General features: G+C 44.4%; 1 protein-coding gene across 3 annotated transcripts in view; it reads right to left on the bottom strand.

Annotated features, from left to right (window-relative positions):
- Nucleotides 1-22,605, bottom strand: part of ANKS6 (ankyrin repeat and sterile alpha motif domain containing 6) — a 277,710-nt gene that overhangs the window by 35,585 nt on the left and 219,520 nt on the right. For all 3 annotated transcript variants that reach the window (XM_033929683.1, XM_033929681.1, XM_033929682.1), the window contains exon 13: nt 16,928-16,995. In XM_033929683.1, coding sequence (XP_033785574.1) covers nt 16,928-16,995 — 68 coding nt within the window. The remainder of the gene's footprint in view (nt 1-16,927; nt 16,996-22,605) is intronic.

The raw sequence follows: 22,605 nt of genomic DNA, 5'->3' as shown, positions 1-22,605 counted from the left end.
CCTCCGATGGGTTGTGGAAGAGGTAGCAAGGGTGGATGACTGGCTATGCCCTGGAGAGAAGAGTCAAAAGGGCTGAGATTGTTTAGCAGGCTGAGGAGGCTTAGAGGGTTGAGTGGCCTGAGATCGAGCCTGAGCATGATGTTGCTGTTGACGGGGTCGCCGAGATTGCTGGGGAGGCGGGTTGAGTGGTCTGGCTGAGAATCTCCGTTGATAAGATGTTTGTGGCCGATAGGGTCGGGTAGGCGGTGCCTTCTTTTTCGGCTTGATCAGGGTGTCCCACCTGGTCTCATGGGCAGAGAGTTTCTGGGTGGTGGAATCCAGTGACTCTCCAAAAAGCTCATCCCCGAGACAGGGGGCGTTGGCCAGACGATCCTGGTGGTTGATGTCCAGGTCGGAGACTCTGAGCCAGGCCAAGCGACGCATGGCTACGGCCATGGCAGAGGCCCGAGAGGTGAGCTCGAAGGAGTCGTATATCGAGCGGACCATATACTTGCGCATTTGGAGAAGGCCAGAGATGTGCTGTTGGAATAGCGGGACCTTGCGCTCAGGAAGGTACTTTTGGAGGGCAGACAGTTGTTGGACCAAATGTTTCAGATAGAAGGAAAAATGGAAGGAATAGTTGTTTGCCCTGTTTGCAAGCATGGCATTCTGGTAAAGCCTCTTGCCAAACTTGTCCATGGTTTTACCTTCTCTGCCAGGAGGGGTAGAGGCATAGACACTGGAGCCCTGAGTCTTTTTTAAGGTGGATTCAACCAGAAGGGACTCATGGGGCAATTGAGATTTGTCGAATCCAGGAATGGGAATGACACGGTAAAGGTTGTCCAGTTTACGGGGGGCTCCCGGTACCGTGAGGGGATTTTCCAAGTTTTTGTAGAACGTTTCCCGTAGAATGTCATGCACGGGAAGCTTGAGGAACTCCTTAGGAGGTTGCTCAAAGTCTAGAGCCTCTAGAAAGGCTTGAGACTTTTTTGAGTCCGATTCCAGAGGAAGGGATAAGGCAGCAGACATTTCTCTCAGAAATTTAGAAAATGAGGACTGCTCTGGTTTAGAGGTGGCATCGGGTGCCGATGGTTCCTCATCAGATGAGGAGGGATCCTCCTCGGTACCGAGAGGAGTTTCCTCCCATAAGTCAGGGTCCCTGACTTCTGGTCGAGACACCGGGGTGGAGGGCGCGGTATGGCGAGTTTTGGACAAGGACTTTCCAGAGCGCACCGAAACGGTACCAGGGGAGGACGACCGGCATCTATCTCGGTCCCGAGAAGAATGCCGTACCGCCTGGTGCCGAGGAGGATCCAATGTGGCCTGAGAATGAACCACCGGATCGCCTTGAAGTTGTTGGGCCGAAAGGATCGGCATGGATGTGTTCACCGGTACCGAAGGGGTGGACACCGGGGGCTCGGTACGGGGCTCGGGCCGGTCTGGTACCGGAAGGAGCGGTGCCAGGATAGTGGGCAACAGTTGTTCAAGTTGTTTCTTCAACTGTTCTTGGAGTTGAGCCTTTAAGATGGCCGAGATACGGTCATCTAGGGGTGGCATCGGAACCGCTTTCTTTTTCTTCGGTTCCTTAGATGCCGCTCCACGCCCCGGCGATGAGGAGGCCGATGACGAGGCACTCACCGAGATCGGGGCGGAGCGTTTTCGGGACCGGTGCGATGCCGGTAGGGACGGTGTCGCCACCGTAGCCGGAGGGCGCTCGAGGGAAGAGGAAGGCTTCTTAGCCGGCTTACCTGGCGCCAGTGACGCCGATGCGGGGTCGGTCGGTGTCGAGGACGACGGTGCCGATTTTTGAGGTACCGCTGTTGAAGGTGAGGAGTCCATCGCCGACTCGGTGCCGAAGAGGAGAGTTTGCTGAATTCTTCGGTTTTTAAGGGTTCTTTTTTGAAGAGTAGCACAGCGGGTGCAGGAGTCCGCCCGATGCTCCGGACCCAGACACTGCAAACACCAATTGTGTGGGTCAGTTATGGAGATCGGGCGTGCACACCGCTGGCACTTCTTAAAACCGACCTGCGGGGGCATGAAGGGGAAGATAGCCTCCGCAAAATCGAAGCCCGAGGCCTGTATACTGGCAACAGGCCCCGCCGGGGCAAAAACGAAAGAAAAAAGGGAAAAAAGCAAAGTTTTTTTTTTTTTTTTTTTTTTGCAAATCAAAGAAAAATAAACCCGAAGGTAAAGAAAGAAAAATTAAGGAAAAAAGCGCGAGCGGGAAGGCAAAAAAAGTGGTTTCAACGGCCGTTGAAAAAACACACGCGTCTTCTTCGCTCCGCGGAAACGAAGAAACTGGGGACCACGCACTCCTCCGTCGGGCGGGAAGGCACTCGCGCACGCGCGGTGCGGCCAACTAGAAGCTTCTAGTTAAAAAGGTCCGTACCGAGGGCTCCGTCGGTGACGTCACCCATGTGTTAAGAATATGCTGCCTGCTTGTCCTGGGATAAAAGTTAGTAATGCTTCTTCTTGTTCTATTTTATCAAATCCCTTTATTAATTTAAAAGTCTCTATTAAATCCCCTCTCAGTCTTCTCTGATCGAGAGTAAACAGTCCCAATTTCCTAAGGCGCTCTTTGTAGCTCAAATTCTCCAATCCCTTGACAAGTTTTGTGGCTCGCCTCTCGCCTCTGTACCCTCTCCAGTAGAGTTATATCTTTCTTGAGGTATGGAGACCAGTGTTGTACACAGTATTCCAATTGCGGTCTGACCATTGCTCTATAAAGTGGCATTATTACATCTTCCGATCTACTCGTGATCCCCTTCTTAATCATGCCCAACATCTGGTTAGCTTTCTTTGCCGCTGCCGCACATTGTGCCAAAGGCTTTAGGGTTCTGTCAATCAGTACCCCCAAATCTCTTTCCTGTTCGCATTTTGCTAATGTCGCCCCCAACATCTTATACTCGTTTTCTTTGGGTTTTTTTCCTAGATGCATCACCTTGCATTTGTTTATGTTAAAATTCATCTGCCACTTTGTTGCCCATGCTTCCAGCTTGTTCAGATCCTTCTGGAGTTCCTCGCAGTCCCTTTGAGAGTCAACCGCCCGACATAGTTTTGTATCGTCTGCAAACTTTATTATATTGCAAGTTGTTTCCTCTTCCAGATCGTTTATAAAAATATTGAACAAGATGGGCCCAAGAACCGAGCCCTGGGGCACGCCGCTAGTCACCCTCTCCCAGTCCGAGAATTTCCCATTTATGGTAACCCTCTGCATTCTGTTCACCAACCACTTGCCGTTCCATCTGTGCACTTCTCTTCCTACTCCATGGCTTAGTAGTTTCTTCATAAGCCTTGTATGTGGAACCTTGTCAAACGCTTTCTGGAAGTCCAAGTAAACTATGTCCACTGAATCTCCACTATCCACTTGTTTGTTCACTTTCTCAAAGAATTGTAGTAAATTTGTCAAACATGACTTCCCTTTCCTGAATCCGTGTTGACTAGCCCTTATTAGGTTGTGTTCCTCCAAATGTTGTACAATGTTGTCTTTAATCAGTGCTTCAATTATCTTCCCAGGAACCGAAGTGAGGCTCACAGGTCGATAGTTTCCTGGATCACCTCTTGATCCTTTTTTGAAAATTGGGATAACATTTGCTATCCTCCAGTCTTCTGGTATTTGCCCGGTTCTAATTGACATATTAGCCACAGATTGTAGCAATTCACCAATTTCGACCTTAAGTTCCTTTAATACTCTCGGGTGAATTCCATCCGGTCCAGGGGATTTGTCGCTTTTCAGTTTGTCAATCTGAAAGTATATCATGTCCAACGTCACATTTACTGTTGTGAGGCTTTCTTCTATGCCTCCGGTGAATATCTTTCCTGTGTCTTGCACTGTTGAAATGTCCTCATTTGTGAAGACAGAGGCAAAGAATGAATTTAACCTATCGGCAACCTGTTTATCTTCTTTAATTGACCCTTTCTTTCCATTGTTACATGTTGCCACATTCAGTACAGGCAACTAGTCTCTCTCTCTCTCTCTCTCTCTCTCTCTCTCTCTCTCTATGCATTCAGTACAGGCAACCTGGTTTCTCTCTATCTGCATTCAGTACAGGCAACATGTTTTCTCTTCCATTTTCTATCTCTTATTTGGATCACACTGGAGTACAGCTGCTGAATGATATCGGGACTCTTTTCAAATCCCTCCCTGTATGCACAGACATCATTTCATCTCATGGGCGAACATCACCAGTTTCCAGTGACTTGACTGATCCTGTGCAAACATCAGATCCTGTGCAAACATCCTTTTATCCCAAGTGTGCATCTCACCAGTTTAAAGAGACTGCCGGTTCCTACTGGACTAATTCATCTTCCTGCACCCTGACTGCAAAGACTTTTCCACACATGCTGTACACAATGTTTCCTGTTCATCGGATATAGCCACCTTCCTAAGAACGCTTTGCTGTACAATTCCACCTATTTAACCTATTCTATGGACATTCCAGACTTTACTTCATATGCTGTGTATCCACTACCTCTTGGTATGGGGAATGAGACATTTCAAAAGCTGCTGATCTTTACTGAACTCCATACTTACACTGAACAACTTCAGAAAACCTCCAAAAAAGTGAATCATACTATCACTTTTTAAAATGGACAGATTGCACATAATTTAATACAAGACGCTCATGTCTCAGTTTGGGAACTTTTCTTTGGGTATTCGCCCACTGCAAACCACGTATTTAATGTTTTAATTCACCCTATCATTATCTTAATTATTGTACAAATTTTGTTATGTATTATTATGCTTTTTCTTTGCTGTAAAGTGAAACACATGTACATTTCTTTACAACGCTTATCATACAAGCTTCCTTCTAACTTTTAAGGCAGTTATACATGTATTTCCAGTATCTATTCTGACACTTGCTAATTTAGTTCTAATTTGGTTTTAATTTGGCATGGCCTATTGCATTACCATTACCAGGGTCAGATATAATATTATCCCATATCCCATACTTAGATACTCTCTCTTATGACATCTTGGTACCTTTATACCTGAACCTCCTGAAAAAGCTACACCCCTTATGTACGTTCACTCGCTCAACGACGGGTAAGATATAGGCATACTGGGATCCCCGCCCAGATTATGGCCTATACGACCTAAGACAGAGGTTTGAACTCGTAATGGGAACTGTTTACAACCTATCTTCATAGCTTGGAGATTCTGCAAGACAGGGGACGTACTGTTGGAGGTAAGCAAGGGTACCACAAGCTTGCCCTCATTTCAAAGAATAAAAATAAAAATAAAAAAATTATGGGAGATGTCAGCCTAGAGGCCTCTGGGAGATTATATCAATGGGAAGGCAGATAGACCCTTAGTGCAGGGAAACTGTTTTAAGTAGCCCTGATTGATATATTTAAGTTTCAAGTAGCCCTGCTTGAATCATGGCTAGCTAAAAGGTGTTAATGTCTGATTAAGAGGGTGCTTAGGACAATGGTGCACAGATCAAGCCAGAGACTTAATCCCATCACCATGCTTACAGGTATCTCACCCTCCTTTGTTAATTAAATTAACCATTGTCTCAAACAGTTTGCAAATTCTAAACAGAAAGATACTGGGGCATACAGGTTTCTATATTGAGTCAAGGTATAAAAGCCTGCTCTCTGCAACACACATATCTCTCTCTTTTTCTATGCAGCTATCAAGACCTCTCTCTCTTTCTATCTAACTACCTCTTGGCTCTTTGCTTGGCACTCTGGTTCTGTCTTCACTCTCCCTCTCTCTGTCTATACTTCCCTTTATCTATGGAACACAAAGCTTCCTAGAACTACAAGCTTCTATGTCCCTCTTTACCTCTGACCTCAGTAAGGCAGTGAGACTGCTTGCTCTCTGCTTAAGTGTAATGCTCTCTGCTTAATTGTAATGCTTAAAAATATTACTTTTCTGTAAGACTATTTCTATAATATATTCTTTATGCAATCACCTCTGGTTGTGTCTATTATTCTACTTCCTGGTGAGTCATCTGTGAGGGAACTGAACCTGGGACCTGGCGTTTGTCAGTACGCCTTTCACTTAACCCCTACCACCTAATATTGTGGGGACCACTTTCAAACTGACAGGCCCAATGTCTCTCTTGCTGGTTTCTTACCTTTTATATATCTAAAAAAGGGCTTGAAATTTTTGGTTTCCTGTGCTATCTTTTCTTCATAGACTTTTTTGGCGTCTCTTACCACTTTATGACACTTTTTCTGGTCCATTTTGTGACAGTTCCAGGCCTCTAATGTTTTTTCTCGTTTCCATTTTTTAAACAAATTCCTCTTCTCCCTCACTGCATCTTTCACCTCTTTTGATAACCACGCTGGTTCTCCTTTGTTCTTCTTCCGCCTTCCTTTAGATATCTTCGGTATGTGAAGATTCTGTGCTTCTGTGATGGTGTTTTTCAGCACAGACCATGCTTGATCAACTGTTTAGTTTTCTGCTTTGTGTTTCTTGAGCTGTTTTCTAACTATGGATCTCATGCTATCGTAATTCCCTTTTTTGAAATTAAAGGTCGTGGTTTTATTCCTGATTGGTTTCCCCTTTCCGATGCTAATGGTAAAATAGATCATATTGTGATCACTTGTTCCTAGCAGAGCCTTAACTTTTACATCTGTTGCTCTTCCCGAAATGCCATTTATGACCAAATCCAGGACTGCATTTTCTCTTGTCGGTTCTCCTACCATTTGTTCCATGAAGCAATCTCCTATCATTTCCAGGAATTTTATCTCCCTGCCGCAGTTTGACGTTCCCAAATTCCAGTTTATCCCCGGAAAGTTGAAGTCTCCCATGATCGTCACTTTGCCTGATTTACTTCCCCGATTAATTTCCTCCATCATTTCTTTGTCTGTTTCCTCAGTCTGTCCCGGAGGTCGATAATAGAGGCCAATTTGTGTGTCAGCCTCTTTATGTCCAGGAATCTTTATCCAGAGTGATTCTAGTTTTCCATTTGCTTCTATCTCTCCTTCTCTAACAGACTCTATTTCTTCTTGAACATATAGGGCAATACCTCCCCCTTTCTGCCCTATCCTATCTCTTCTGTATAGTTTATATCCTTGTAATGCTGTGTCCCATTCATTTTCCTCATTCCACCATGTTTCTGTTATTCCTATGATATCCGGATGTTGTCTACTTGCTAATTCTTCCAGCTCTCCCATTTTGTTTCCTAAGCTTCTGGCATTCGTGTATATACATTTAAGTTCTGTCCGTGCTATGTTACTGGATTTAGTGGTCCACACATCCTTTTTTGTATCCAATTGATCCTTTTTATTACCTCTTATAGTGTCCTCATATTCATGCCCTATATCTGTATGATTGCTTGGAGTTACCTCCTCAGGATATCTTGGTGTCCGGGCCATCGACCGGCTGTCGACTGTCGGCTCTCCCCTGTTCTTTAGTTTAAAGCCTTCTCAATGAACTTCCTTATGTTCTCAGCCAGAACTCTTGCTCTTTGTTTGGTTAGGTGAAGTCCGTCCTTTCTATAATACCCGCTCTTTCCCCAGAATGTTGTCCAGTTTCGCACGAAGTCAAAACCCACTTCTTCGCACCAACGCCTCATCCAGGCGTTCACAGCTCTCAGTTCATCCTGTCTCGTAGCGTCCGCTCTCGGTACCGGAAGGATTTCCGAGAAAGCCACCTTCAACTGCCTTCCAAGTGAGCGGAGCTGATCCTTTAATTCTTCCCTGTCGTACTTCCATCTGCAAACATCATTGGTTCCCACATGGATGAGCACAGCAGTTTCCTTTCCCCCTGCTCCATCTATGATCCTGGTGATCCTGCTGGCCACATCCTTGACTCTTGCACCAGGCAGGCAGGTGACTAATCTATCCCTTCTTCCTCCCGCAATGTGGCTGTCCACATTTCTTATTATGGAATCTCCGACTATAATCCCAATCTTCTCTAGTTGGATGATCCTCGGGGGTCTTAAGTCTGTATCCTCGGCGTAAGTCATGTTTGCCTTCATCTGTGTCTCGTCCTCAGTTGGTCTATCGTCTCTGCTGATTGGATTGTTGTCTCTTTCTGCATCAATTGTTCCAGCCTCCTTGGTTGTTGAGAATTGAGAGGTAGCTGAACATTTAAAAAGAAGAATGAGAAAGAAGGCAAGATTTGAGTGGACAGAGGCAAAAAAATAAAAGAAAAAGTTAAGAAAGCTGAAAGGGAAAAATCAATACGTTGGAGACAGGCATAAGAAGGAAATGGAACAAGAAAGAAGAGGAGAAAAAAATGGACAGCAGACACTGGAAAGAGAATTAGTTGAAGAATGACAAAAAGCAGAAAGAGAAACTGGGACCAAGATGATGGAAAAACAAAATATCCAAACAAGGTAGAAAAAATTGTTTTATTTTGAATTTATTAACTGGAATATGTTAGCTTTGGGATATGTGCATCACAATTATTTTTGTATTCAGTGGCGTAGTTATATACAACTGATTTGGGGGAGGGACTGGAGCCCAAAATTAGTGGATGGGCACCAACATTTCTCCCCGCCTGAGTGCAATTTATAAATACTTGAGCTAGTGGGGATTCCCAAGTCCTGCCAACTGAAGACATCTTCCTCCAGTCTGGCAACCCAAAATCTCCAAGCTTTGCAGCCAATGGCAATATCCTCAAGCTGCCACTGCTTTCGTGCATGCATAAAAGCCAAGGGGAGGGGGGCAGGGAAGAGGGAAGGCAGCAGCTCTGCAATATTGCTGCCAGTTGCAGAGCTTGGAAAGTTAAAGGGGGAGGAGGTGGCCCTCAGTTGGTGAGGCTTGGGGATCCCTACTAGCTACAGCAGGGGAAATGTTCATTTTTAGAGAGCTTTAACTCAAAGTGGAAGGCTCAAAAAACAAGTAATATTTACCCTGACTGTACGATCCTCCACGTGCGCTGCTGACAGCTGATTCAGCATCCCCGCTCTGAAGAGGCTCACCGTAGCTGTAATAGAAGTGAATGGAAGATCCATCAGAGTGGGGATGCGGAAGCCTGTGGCTGCTCCCACTGGCAGCGGCGCACGTGGAGGATCACTCAGCCAGGGTAAATATTACTGCTTTTTTGGGTTCCTCTCATCAGTGTCCCTTTAATGAAGGTTTATTATTAGATACGTACATCTTCTATATTAGTGATTGCAAATTTGGGACTTGCTCAGCCTTTTTTTGCTCATCAGCTAATGTTAGTATTTGTGCGGCCCCAGAAAAATTTTTTTTGTCCTATATGGCCCAGGAAAGCCAAAAGGTTGTATACCCCTGTTCTAGACCATAGGGTTATTTCCCTTTACCCACATGAGCTGCAGAAGAGAACCATTCCAGGTTTTCCACTCCACCTCGCTACATCGAGACTCCAATTCAAACTTTCATCTTCGACGGGAAGCCCCACCCCCTTCTCCCCAGATCCTGCCTGTTTAACCTCAGCCCTTTAAAGATCTCAGGGCTCCAGTGTTTTGGGGTTTTTTTCCACTTTAAAGCTTCAGCACAGTGACTTTTCCTGAAACCGGTGTCCCATCTCATAAAACAAACTCAATCAGGAATCTGCTGCCAGTCATACCAACCCGCTGATTTTAGCTTCTAGTATCTGGATTCCCCCCTTAATCTTAGAGCTATCATGGCCAATGTCACAGGAAAGATCTTAGCCTTACTGGTCCTCTACTTACTAGGTACGAGAAATCTGATATCAAGAGCTTTTGCATTTGAATCAATTCAAACTCACTTTAGAATCACCAAGTCCAAAAAATCTTTTCGCTCCTCTCGCCACCTTCATGACTGCATGGAAACAGGTCCTTTTCTAATCCCTGTGGTTAACTCTTCCTGCCGTCCCTTAAGACCAACGCACAAAAGACGACAACTCCTAAAAAACCTACAACATTCGGAACCGTTGGCTCCTCTAGATCATTACAAGCTATCTGGAGATTACCTGAACATTCGTTCAGTCAGGAATAAGGCACAACTGGTCAAAGATTGGCTGGAAGAAACCCATCTGGATATTCTACACTTCCCCCTCCCCATTCGCGGTTTCGGCAATCGAGATTTCACATATTCGCGATTTTTTGGGGAGGGGAAAAAAAGAAAAAAAACCCACAGTTTAGCCTTCCCCCTGGCGTCCCGGCCTTACCTGGTGGTCTAGCGGGCTTTCAGGGCAGGAGCGATCTTCCTACACTCCTGCCCTGTGTAGATCGCCAATAGGAAATGGCTGTGGAGAGTTCCCGTCGTAGTCTCGAGAGACTACGGGAACTCACGGCAGCTATTTCCTATTGGCGATTTGCACAGGGCAGGAGCATAGGAAGATCGCTCCTGCCCCGAAAGCCCGCTAGACCACCAGGTAAGGCCGGGATGCCGGGGGAAGGCAGGAGGGAGGCGGGGGTGGGTCAGAGCCGGACCAGAAGATATTTGAGGTATTTCACCATTTGCGGTCCGGCTCTGCCTCTATCCCCGGCGAATCCGGAGGGAGAAGTGTACTTCTAACTGAAACATGGTTAATCTCTGATCAGGATATCATCATAGGTGATATACTACCTTGAGACTACAAAATTATCCCTTTATCAAGAATAAAAAAAAGATATTTATGTTACCTGTATAGATAATAGTGGAATATGTGGAATATATTTTGTTCTTTCATTTGTATGACACTGTTTTTGATTAAAAATCAATAAAGAATAATAAAAAAGAATAAAAAAAGAGGAGGTGGTTTAGCAATAATTCTCCGAGACCACTTAAAGTTCCAAGTGTTAGACTCCAAACTGACTACTGACCTGGAAATTCTCACCTATAAAATATCTAAAGAGGATTTCAAAGACAACTTGATCCTCACAATATTTTACATTCCCCCAACTAACGGCACCTAGCAAAAGAGGAATTCTACGAATTCCTCCTTGCAAACTCGGTAGCCGGTGCCTATTACTTTATAGCCGGGGATGTAAATTTACACTTCGAACAGACAGACAATTCCAATGTAACTGCCTTCCTTACATCATTAGGGTTCTCCAAACCATCCCCGACTAAAACCCACCAGAAAGGTCACCACTTAGATCTGATCACATTCCTTTCTAATGCCCCAACGACCCCCAGTATAAGTCTCAAAGATGAAACCTGGTCCAATATTACCTGGTCGGACCATCTCTTATGCAACTTTGAACTATGCTGGATTAAAAGACAACATAAAACAAAAACAAGGAACAACTTCAAAGAGAAAATTATTTGCACAAGAGGACAGCTGAACCTGGTAGAATTTTGGATGCACTATAGCTTAATCTCCAACCCAGCTTTAGACCCTAACTTCATTTTAGGATGGAAAAACTTTAGTGATCAGATCTTAAACAACATAGTCCCTCTGAAAAAACGTAAAAAAGACTTTTTATCAGACAATTGGTACGATACCGACTTAATGGTCTTAAAGCGAGAATTACGCAAACTGGAAAGAATATGGTGCAAAACAGGGAAAGATGAGGATAGACTTACTTGGCGACTAAAGGTTAAAGAATACAAAATAATGATCAAAGAAAAGCGTAGCAAACATTACTCCCAAAAAATTAATTCTCTCACTTTAAATAGTCATGAACTCTTCAAAATAGTCAATTCTTTGTTTGATATTGAATTCCACAAGTGCTCCAATACAGACTCTCCACCCCCTGCGGCGATCTTAGCTGACTTTTGCACTACAAAAATCTACAAATTGAGATCGTCTCTTGCAGGTTCAAGCATAGATTTATTATTATTATTATCATGTTTCCTGCCTTAGACAAAGAGAACTTAGAAACGAAATAGCGGAGTTACTGCAGCAGATTTGTAACCTATCCCTGAAAACAGGGGTAATACCGGAAGACTGGAGGATAGCAAATGGTACACCTATCTTCAAGAAGGGAACCAGAGGCGACCCGGGGAATTATAGACCGGTCAGCTTGACCTCAGTTCCAGGGAAGATAGCCGAATCATTGATCAAGAACAGTATCAGTGAGCACATAGAAAAAAAATAAGCTGATGAGAACAAGCCAGCATGGTTTCTGTACTGGAAGATCTTGACAAACAAACCTACTGCACTTCTTCTAGGGGATAAGCGGACATTTGGACAAAGGTGACCCCATAGATATAGTATACCTAGACTTCCAGAAAGCCTTCGACAAGGTACCTCATGAGCGCCTTCTAAGGAAACTGTGGAACCACGGGGTGGAAGGGGACATACACAGATGGATCAAAAACTGGCTGGCAAACAGGAAACAGAGGGTAGGAGTAAAGGGACACTATTCTGACTGGAAAGGGGTCACAAGTGGCGTCCCACAAGGGTCAGTGCTGGGACCGCTGCTATTCAATATATTTATTAATGACTTGGAATCAGGGACAAAGTGTGAAGTTATAAAATTTGCGGATGACACAAAACTCTCCGGTAAGGTTAGATCTGTAGAGGAATGTAAAAAACTCCAAAGGGACCTGGACAAACTGAGTGAGTGGGCAGATAAATGGCAGATGAGTTTTAATGTGGAGAAATGTAAAGTTATGTACATAGGGAAAGGGAACCTGATGTACAACTACACGATGGGGGGGGATGACATTGGGAAAAGGCAACCTAGAAAAGGACTTGGGGGTTTTGGTGGATAAAACAATGAAACCGGCAGCACAATGCGCAGCGGCCTCAAAAAAGGCAAACAGAATGTTGGGCATTATCAAAAAAGGTATCACTACCAGAACCAAGGAAGTTATCCTCCCGCTGTACAGGGCAATGGTGCGACCGCATCTGGAGTACTGCGTCCAGTACTGGTCGCCATACCTAAAGAAAGATATAGCGATACTCGAGAGTGTCCAGAGAAGAGCGACAAAAATGATAAAAGGCATGGAAAACCTCTCGTATGCTGAGAGGCTGGAGAAGTTGGGGCTCTTTTCCCTGGAAAAGCGGAGACTTAGAGGGGATATGATAGAAACTTATAAGATCATGAAGGGTATAGTGAAGGTAGAGAGAGACAGATTCTTCAGACTGGCGGGGGCAACAAAAACTAGAGGACACTCAAAAAAATTGAAGGGAGATAGGTTCAGAACAAATGCTAGGAAGTTCTTCTTCACCCAGAGGGTGGTGGATACCTGGAATGCGCTTCCAGAGGGGGTAGTTGAGCAGAGTACAGTTTTGGGTTTCAAAAAGGGATTGGACGAGTTCCTAAAGGGTAAGGGAATCCAGGGGTACAATTAGAGGGTTACTATACAAGACAAAATGCTCTTGAGTAATAGATCACTACAGGTCATTGACCTGGGGGGCCGCCGCGGGAGCGGACTGCTGGGCATGATGGACCTATGGTCTGACTTGGCAGAGGCAATGCTTATGTGCTTATTAAGCTGTTGGTATGATCTGGAATCACTTTGAAAACCCAGATTGGAGCCATTTCCTCAAGCTTTACTCAAAATATGTAAAATCCAATTGTCTATTGGACAACTGCCCACCGACTATTATGAAAACAGCTCCTATCTCCTTCAAGGCTGAACTTTTTAACTGGATTTCATCATGCATGCGTATCGGTAAATTCCTGGAGGAACTTGGTCATATCCTCGTGACTCCTATTATCAAAAACTCAAAGGAGTCCGTTTCCTTGATGGCTAACTACAGACCCATTGCCAACATACCATTCTTTCTTAAACTAATGGAAGGTCTGGTTAACATCGACCTCACGGAATATTTAGAAAAGTTTAACATTCTACACGATTCTCAATCTGGCTTCAGAACAAATTACAGCACTGAAACAGTTTTGACTGACCATCTTTTCCATTTGTTTTCCCGGGAAAAAAGTGCACTGGTACTGCAGTTCAACCTGAGCAGTGCCTTCAACCTTGTTGATCATAACCTCCTGCTTAGGTGCCTTGATTCCATCGGCATTTCCGGACAGGTACTAAATTGGTTCACGGATTTCCTAAAAAAACGTACATACCAGGTCTACAGCGAAGGAACCTACTCTCAAGCTTGGTCCAATCCCTGCAGAGTGCCACAGGGCTCCCCACTCTCCCCCTCACTTTTCAATATCTACATGGCGTCACTGTGAAATATGCTATCCGATTTAAAACTGAAATCGTACATAAGAACATAAGCAATGCCTACACTGGGTCAGACCTGAGGTCCATCGTGCCCAGCAGTCCGCTCACGCGGCGGCCCAACAGGTCCAGGACCTGTGCAGTAATCCTTTATCTATACCTCTCTATCCCTTTTTCCAGCAGGAAATTGTCTAATCCTTTATTGAACCCCAGTACCGTACTCTGCCCTATTACGCCCTCTGGAACCGCATTCCAGGTGTCCACCACACGCTGGGTAAAGAAAAACTTCCTAGCATTCGTTTTGAATCTGTCCCCTTTCAACTTTTCCAAATGCCCTCTTGTTCTTTTATGTTTTGAGTGTTTGAAGAATCTGTCCCTCTCTACGCCCTTCATAATCTTGTAGGTCTCTATCCTCTGAGTCTCCGCTTTTCCAGGGAGAAGAATCTTTAGGTCTGGCCTTACTATCCGTCAGAGACTTTGGGCAATGGTCCATCACCGAATCCATGAGATCATCCAACCCCTTGCCAAACAATAACTGCCCCTTAAAAGGCAGCCAAGCCAGGGTTGCCTTAGAGGTGGAATCCCTGGCCCTCGGCCAAAATCAAATATGCTGACACCTTTGCCAGCACTCTCAAAAGGTCATATCCGCCAAGTAGTTTATCTCAGACATCAGAAGCTGAGGAGACTCTACTGCATCAGTCTCTTAGCGTACACAGCCGAGTCAGACAGGCGCATACACACAATGCACAAATGACATAGCCACAGCAGTTTAAGACTCCTAAATTAGCTGTTTCAAAAATTTTCCTGAGGATCATATCCACCCAGCAATCCTGCATATCTTTTAAAACAATGCCCCTGTCATTAGGGAGTGAAGTGCGTCGGGTCAGCTGAGCCACCAAGAAATCCACCTTGGGTTGTCCCAGCAGCTGCTGTCACTCCTGCGCCAGAGGATACAAACAAGAAATAGCCCTAGCATTCCGTAAGGGACCTTCCGGAGAGTCAAATTGTTCTGTAACTAAAAAACTCATATCTGGATGCCAGGGAAAGATTGCAGATTGGGCAAGAACACTGCAGAGAAGAGGAAAGGGCAGGCTTGGTATCCAAGCTCAATTCCTGCAAAGATTCAGCAATCAAATCAGGAAGCACCGCAACTTTAAACAAGTGCATTACAGTGGGATCTTCTCCAGGATCAGGAGTCCCTAAGGGATCTGCGGATCCAGCATCCCAATCCAGATCCTCCAATCCGATGAATGAAATGCTGTGGAATAAATGATCAGCATGGTCCGGATTCGCAGCCAGATCCTCCTGAATGGGCTGTGAAGAAGGTACAGCTGGGGCGGCCTGAGACTCTTGACATCCCTAAGGAGATACTGGCGCTCAGCGACGTCGTAGGGGGAACACAAGAACATCCAGCTGCCGGACCCCTGGATTGAAACTTGGACCACAAAAATCTGATGAACTCTGAGAAGGCCTCTGGACCCTGGTGCACAGAGTCACCCTTAGATGACTTAGACTTGTGCTTCTTAAGCTGCGGAAGATCCGTCTTGTGGCTGGCCAACAAAGGCGCAGACCCAAGCCCCCAAAATAAAGACGGATGCCCCAACAGGCTATCTGAGCATGTTATCACCTGCTTCTGTGGACGGGAGGTTTGAACCCAAAGTTACCACCTCGACCGTGCCACATAGATGTGGCGCACAGATGCTTTAAAAGTGGCAAATCTGCACAAATTTTAGATGAATCCACACTAAGAGACCCTGACGACTCCATCCCAGCAGTTTTCCTGACAGAAATTTAAATTTTGAAGAAGCAGGGAGAAGTTTAAAAAAAGATTGCTAAAAATCCAAGTTGGCCGTCAAACCCAAATTCGCGCCAAAAACTCACTAAAAACGGCACTTCCCGAAATTAAAAAATTCGGAATTTAGTATTTTTCAGGTGGGGGAACCAAGGGGAACACTAGAAAACCCTCAAAACCCCTCAAAATTAAGGTTTAAAAATTGCTGATGGAGCCTGTCTGCTCCTCGTACTCACAGTATTGTAGGCTGAAGCTGTACCTACTTTCTAGTCCCTGTAAAGAGCCAGAGTCAGAATTCACTGCCACACTGCTGGAAAAGTTGAGCTTCGGGCTGCCGGTCAGACCCACTGCCTGACTATGCCTCCACCCCTGCGGACTACTGACTGCGCACCAGGATGGGCTGTGGAACACCGCTGAGTCCTCTAAGCATGCTGAAATGGTCTGCACTCGACCCCCCCCCCTGCTTAACAGGGAGTGAGACCAGGTCAGGGATGGCTCTGAACTCCAAGGAAGGCTAGCAGACTGGCTAACAGGTATCCCGAAGAAATCAGCCTGTCAGCTACAGACTGAAATCTGTGAATTCTCAAGCAGGCAGCTCTTCAAATTTCTTCAAACGTGAAAGAACCGCGAAACTACGTTAAATTAAAAATAATTAATGTGGGTGAGCTGAATTCTAACACCTGCAGCCATGTATGCAGAAGAGAAAGGCTGTTGGGAGGAGCTAAGCTAGCCTGTGAAGTACTCTAGAGGCAAAGTGGAAAACCTGGAATGGTTCTCTCCTGCAGCTCATGCGGGTAAAGGGAAATAACCCTATGGCAGGGGTGTCCAATGTCAGTCCTCGAGAGCCGCAATCCAGTCGGGTTTTCAGGATTTCCTCAATAAATATGCATGAGATCTATATACATGCACTGCTTTCAATGCATATTCATTGGGGAAATCCTAAAATCCCGACTGGATTGCGGCCCTCAAGGACCGACATTGGACACCCCTGCCCTATGGTCTAGAATGTCTCACCTATTGCACTGGAAAACAGCATTATTTTACTTCTCTTTTATTGGCTAATAAAATAAGCTGTTTATGTGTTACTGAAGGGAGTGATCTAAATTAATTTCAGGAACATATCTGGACATTATACTGTGGCCACTGGCCATCAGCAGTAAACACAATCACCAAAATTATCATTTCAAGAAATGCTAAACAGCTTACCTCTTGTTCCTCAAAAATAGGCTGGTATTTCTCCAGTGATAATTTCTTAAGGATGCCAGACAACTCATCTATAATTTAAAAAAAGACAGAAATCATCAAAAGTAAGTCTAAAAAATAACTGGAAATAAATGTTTTTAATAGCCTGAGAAATCAATATCCAGAATGGTATATAATTTATAACATGGACTCAATAAAGACTTAACATTTCTGCTAGTGAGTAGTTCTACTTGAATTATTTATAAAAAAAGGAGAAATTAGGTTCTTACCTGCTAATTTACTTTCTTTTAGACTAAACTAAGCTAAAACTTAGTTTTATAGACCGAGTCATCAACCAAGAGGAGCTCGACTCAGTTTACAATAATGTAAAACATAATACATAAATTTGACAAGAAAAACTAGACTGAAATAGCTAATTTCCAAAATGTTTAGCAAACAAAAAAGTTCTCAGAACTTTCTGGAATAAAGCAAAAGAACCTAAACTTCTTAATGTAAGCGGTAAAGCAGTCCAGAACTCGGTTAATTTAAAAGCAAAAGAAAAACTAACTCCCTTAAAGGTTCTGTTTTTACCACTGAGAGAAGGAAATGTACTTTTTAATTTTTGAGAACTTCTGGCAAGATGAGATCTATGAACATTCCAGTCTAAAGGAATCAAAGTGGCAAAAATGCCAAATAGGATCTTAAATGCAATACAAATGCACTTAAATTGAATTCTGAGATACACTGGAAGCCAATGTAATTTTTTGAGCAGAGGGGTTACGTGATCAAATTTACTCTTACCAAAGATAAGTTTAGCTGCAGTGTTTTTTTAAGTCAAGGTTTGTTTATTGAAAGGTTTTATAATACATGTAATAACATTCGATGTGAGACAGAAACAGAAAATGCATAATAAAGCATATTGAGCAAACAGAACTGCATTCCTTATGCGTAACAGGGTATATATGAAAAATCTGTATTAACTGAAGTCTCTGTAGACTGACCTTTGAAAGACCCAAATACACTGAACTGCAGTAATCCAGCCTTGACAAAATGATTGATTGAACCAATACAGAGAAGTGATGTTGGTGAAAAAGTGCTCTCACTCTTCTCAGAGCACGGAGGCTGAAAAAACACTTTAATAAGCAAGTTTAATTGGTCCTTAAATGTAAGTGAAGAATCGATAACAATACCTAGTATTAACGAGGAAAACTCAATTTTCAAAGATTATCCTGAGTCTAAGATCACAGCAGAAGGGAGAGAATCTAACTTTCAGCCAAGCCATAAAAGCTTAGTCTTTGCAGCATTTAATTTCATCTGGACCACTGAAGTTTAGTAATACAATGGTTAATATTGGGTATCAAATTATCGAGATGTGGATCAACCTCAAGTAATATGAAGATATCATCCAACGTCCTCCATGACAGACACACTACACAGAACACTTGAAGCAGTAGCAACATGGATGAAAAATCACAAACTGAAACTGAACCCAGACGAGACAAAATTCATTCTCCTCGAAAATAATAAAACTCCAACCATAACAAATCTAGTAATAAACTCAATCACATACCCCATATAACCCACTCTAAAACTTCTAGGAATGACGATAGACAGATGCTGTACCATGCAACCACAAATCAACAAAACAATACAAAAATCATTCGCGGTCATGAGAAACTTAAGGCAAGTTCGAAAATTCTTCGACAGAACACAATGCTAGCTCTTGGTCCAGTCCCTAGTCCTAGGTCTTCTAGACTACTGCAACATACTCTATCTCCCCTGCCCCGCAACCATGATAAAACAACTACAAACAGTTCAAAACATAGCGCTAAGACTTATCTATTCACTGAGGAAACACGACCACATCACGCAGCATACCTCGACTGGCTCCCAATACAAACAAGAGTATAATTCAAATTCCACTACCTACTATTTAAAACCATAAATGGAGACAGCCCAGCCTATCTAAACAACCACCTAATCCAAACTACCTCAACCAGACAACCCACAAACCGTTAACACATCCCCCAATCAGAGACGTCAAACGAAAAAAAAAACTGTATGATGGTCTTCTAGCCACACAAGCAGCAAAACTAGACTGCCAACTCTCCAATTTGCCAATAACGACCCCAGACTACAAATTGTTCAGAAAAAAAATAAAAACCATGCTATTCAAGAAATCCTTGAAGACAAACTAACACTACAAGACTCATCCCAATTGTCTGAAGCAACTCGCTCTACTCTTCAATTCCTCTGGAAACGGCCAGATAACTCCTTTTGTAATCTGCCTTGAACTGCAAGATAATGACGGAATAGAAATCACTAATGTAATGTAATATGTTAGTAAAGTTTCTCAGGTATTCAAATTGTAATGTTTCAATGATCTCATGTAGATGTTAAATAAGATTGGAGACAATGGAGAGCCCTGGGGGACACCACAGAGGGCTCTCCACAATTTTGAATTGGAGCCTTTCATATTGACTGAATAAGAGCGAGAATATAGAAATTTGTCAAACCAGTCTCGAACAATTTGATCAAAGCTGATTTCTGAAAGCAGGTAATGCAGAATATTGTGATTAACTACATCAAAAGCTGCAGAGCGATCGAACTGAAGTAAGATAACGTGCTTCTTATTAGACTGTAGCTGTTGAATCTTAGAAAGAAGTGAAACCAGAAGAGTTTCTGTACTGAAATTTGGGTGGAATCCATGCTAAAAGGGCAAAAGAATAGAAAATTTCTCCAGATAACTTGAGAGTTGGGTGGCAACAATCGATTCCATAAGTTTAGTAAAAAGAGGTATATTAGCAATCGGTCTATAGTGGGAGGTAACAGTTGGATCAAAATCTGATTTTTTCAGAAGAGGAGTAAGACTTATTATACCCATATCATGCGAAAAAAAATCCTGTTTCCAAAGTGGCATAGGCATTTTACAAGTAGGTTATATCTCATCATGACCAACAGGTGGAGACTGCATCAAAACTTTGGAATGGTACTTAAATAGGTTACTCCCCCTAATGACCTCAGACTGCCAAATAGCCAAGCAGAACTAAGAACTGTAAACAGAACTAAACAAGACTCCGAACAGGAGTAACAACTAATATAACTAAATGCTGTTGTAAAATGTAAAGGAGAGATCCCAGCAAGAAAATGTCCCTACAGCTCGACTACTACACCAGCTGTTCTTCAATTCTCCCTGGCCCTAGAAAAATACTAGAACCCACAGAAAAAACAAAATCTGCACACACAACACCCAGAATAACAACATAACAATAGACAGGGTGGGGTCCTATGCCGGTCTGGAGAGGCTAAAAGAAAGTAAATTAGCAGGCAAGAACCTTTCTCCTTCTTTAGCAACTCTCCAGATCAGAATAGGCATCTTATAAGTGGGACGTACCAAAGCAGTCCCCATCATGGGTGGGACCCCCGAAGGGCCAACACCAGATCACGCTCACTAAACACCACGTCCTGACATGCCTGAATGTCCACATGGTAGTGTCTGACAAAGGAATGCAAGGAAGACCAAACAGCAGCCTTACAAATATCCACTGGAGGCACTAGCGAAGACTCAGCCCAAGAAGCCGCCTGACCCCTTGTGGAATGAGCCTTGAGGAAAACCGGAACAGTCTCCTTGATCCATCAAGTAATGGTAGCCTTGGAAGCGCCATCCCCCTTACGAGAACCCGCTAAAAGGATAAAGAGACGATATGACTTTATGAACTCCTGGGTCCTTTGGACATAAGAGCGAAGAACCCGAGAAACATCCAACTTGTGCAACTGATTCTGCTCTGCAGATCTGTCCCCAGAATCCAACACCAGGAGGACCACTGACTGATTGACATGGAAAGGAGAAACTACCTTAGGCAGAAAGGAAGGACAGTCCGCAAAATAACCCACTCCCTAGAAAATTCCATGAACGGAGACCTACAAGAGAAAGCCTGCAACTCAGAAAGTCATCTAGCAGAAGTAATTGCTACCAAAAAGATCGCTTTAAGAGTAAGGTCCTTCAATGTGCAGGCCCCCAAAGGCTCGAAAGGTGGGCGCACAAGCACAGACAAGACCAGATTAAGATCCCAGGAAGGAACAGACGGTCTAACGGGAGGCTTGAGCAACTTGGTCACCCGCAAAAAGCAAACAACATCAGGAATGGCAGTCAGACACTGACCCCGTAATAACCCCCGAAAGACTAAGGCCACAAGCTGAACCCAAAGAGAAGATCAAGCCAGTCCCCTGTCCAGGCCATCCTGCAAGAACTCTAAGATGTTAGGCAGGGAAGCGCGAAAATAGACCACTCCACACACAGCACACCACTCCTCAAATGTATGCCAAACCCGCACATAAGCCCGAGAAGTGGAAAGTCTCCGGGGCCCCAACAGGTTAGAGATGACTCTATCTGAATATCCCTTCTTACCTAAGCATTCCCTTTCAAGAGCCAAGCCGTAAGACCAAAGGGACCCAGATCAAACATGGGAATAAAACCCTGAGTCAGAAGATCTGGTGACTGCAGGAACTCCACCACCTGAGCCATGATCCAAGTGCTCTCCTGCAACGACTTCGCTCGAATCAACCAGTCGTCCAGGTAGGAATGAACTAGAATACCCTTTTTGAGCAATGCTGCCGCAACTATCACCATAACCTTTGTAAACATCCGTGGAGCCATGGCCAGACCAAAAAGAAGCACACAGAACTGAAAGTGCTTACCCAAGATCACAAAGTGAAGGAAATGCTGATGAAAGGCCCTGATTGGAACATGCAAGTAAGCCTCCATCAAATCGAGAGAGATCAGAAACTCCCCTGGCTGAACCACCAGAATCACCTCAGTGTCTCCACTCAGTGTCCCTGAGAGCCCTGTTGACCCCCTTCAAATCTAAGATGGGTCGATAATTCCCCTCTTTTTTGGGCACCGCAAAGTAAATCGAGTACCTGCCGGAGAAACACTCCTGAGGAGGGACTGGAACTATTGCTTTGAGATCTAACAATCTTTGAAGGGTCTGATGAAAAGTCTGCTTCTTCCACGGTGCCTGACGGCAAAGCCAGAAAAAGATCTGGCAGGGAGTGTGCAAACTCCAATGCATAATCATCCCGAATCACCTCCAAGACCCACTGATCAGATGTGATTTCTGCCCATTTTGGATAAAAATCACACAGCCAGGCACCCACCAGAATTAGAGGGGGCACCGGCAAGGAGTCATTGGGCAGGACAGGGTGCAGGGGCAGCAGTGGAGGGATTCCCAGCTTCTCAACAAGCCCCCCCGAAAGGACTGTATGCGCTGAAAGAAACAACCCCTGGAAAACCCAGAAGAGGAGAAGGGAGCAGCTCCATGTCCAGGGCAATATCTGCGGAACTCCCGCAAACATCCCTGAGCAGTGCGACCCCTAACAGCTGGGCGAACACGGTCTTGAGGCAGGCAGGGCACTTTAGAGTCCATCAGAGTCTGAACTAACTTATTCAAATCCTCTCCAAACTAAAAAGACCTCATAAAGGGAAATTTAGTGAGTTAAGTCTTGGACACCGCATCCACTGACAAAGCGCAAAGCCACAAGGAGCGATAAGTGGTCACCGCAAAAGCCACAGACATGGCGGACGTCCACACCAAGTCATAGAGGGTGTCTGAGAGGAGAGGCGGCCATCTCAATCTTTGCCACCTCCTGATCCACCAAGGACCAGTCATCAGACTCACGGTCAAGGACACGCTCGGCTCACC

This window comes from Geotrypetes seraphini, chromosome 2 (genome assembly GCF_902459505.1).
Source record: "Geotrypetes seraphini chromosome 2, aGeoSer1.1, whole genome shotgun sequence".
In the NCBI taxonomy this organism is placed as follows: Eukaryota; Metazoa; Chordata; class Amphibia; order Gymnophiona; family Dermophiidae; genus Geotrypetes; species Geotrypetes seraphini.
Note: the sequence above shows the minus strand (reverse complement) of the source record. Positions and strands in the feature narration are given on the sequence as shown.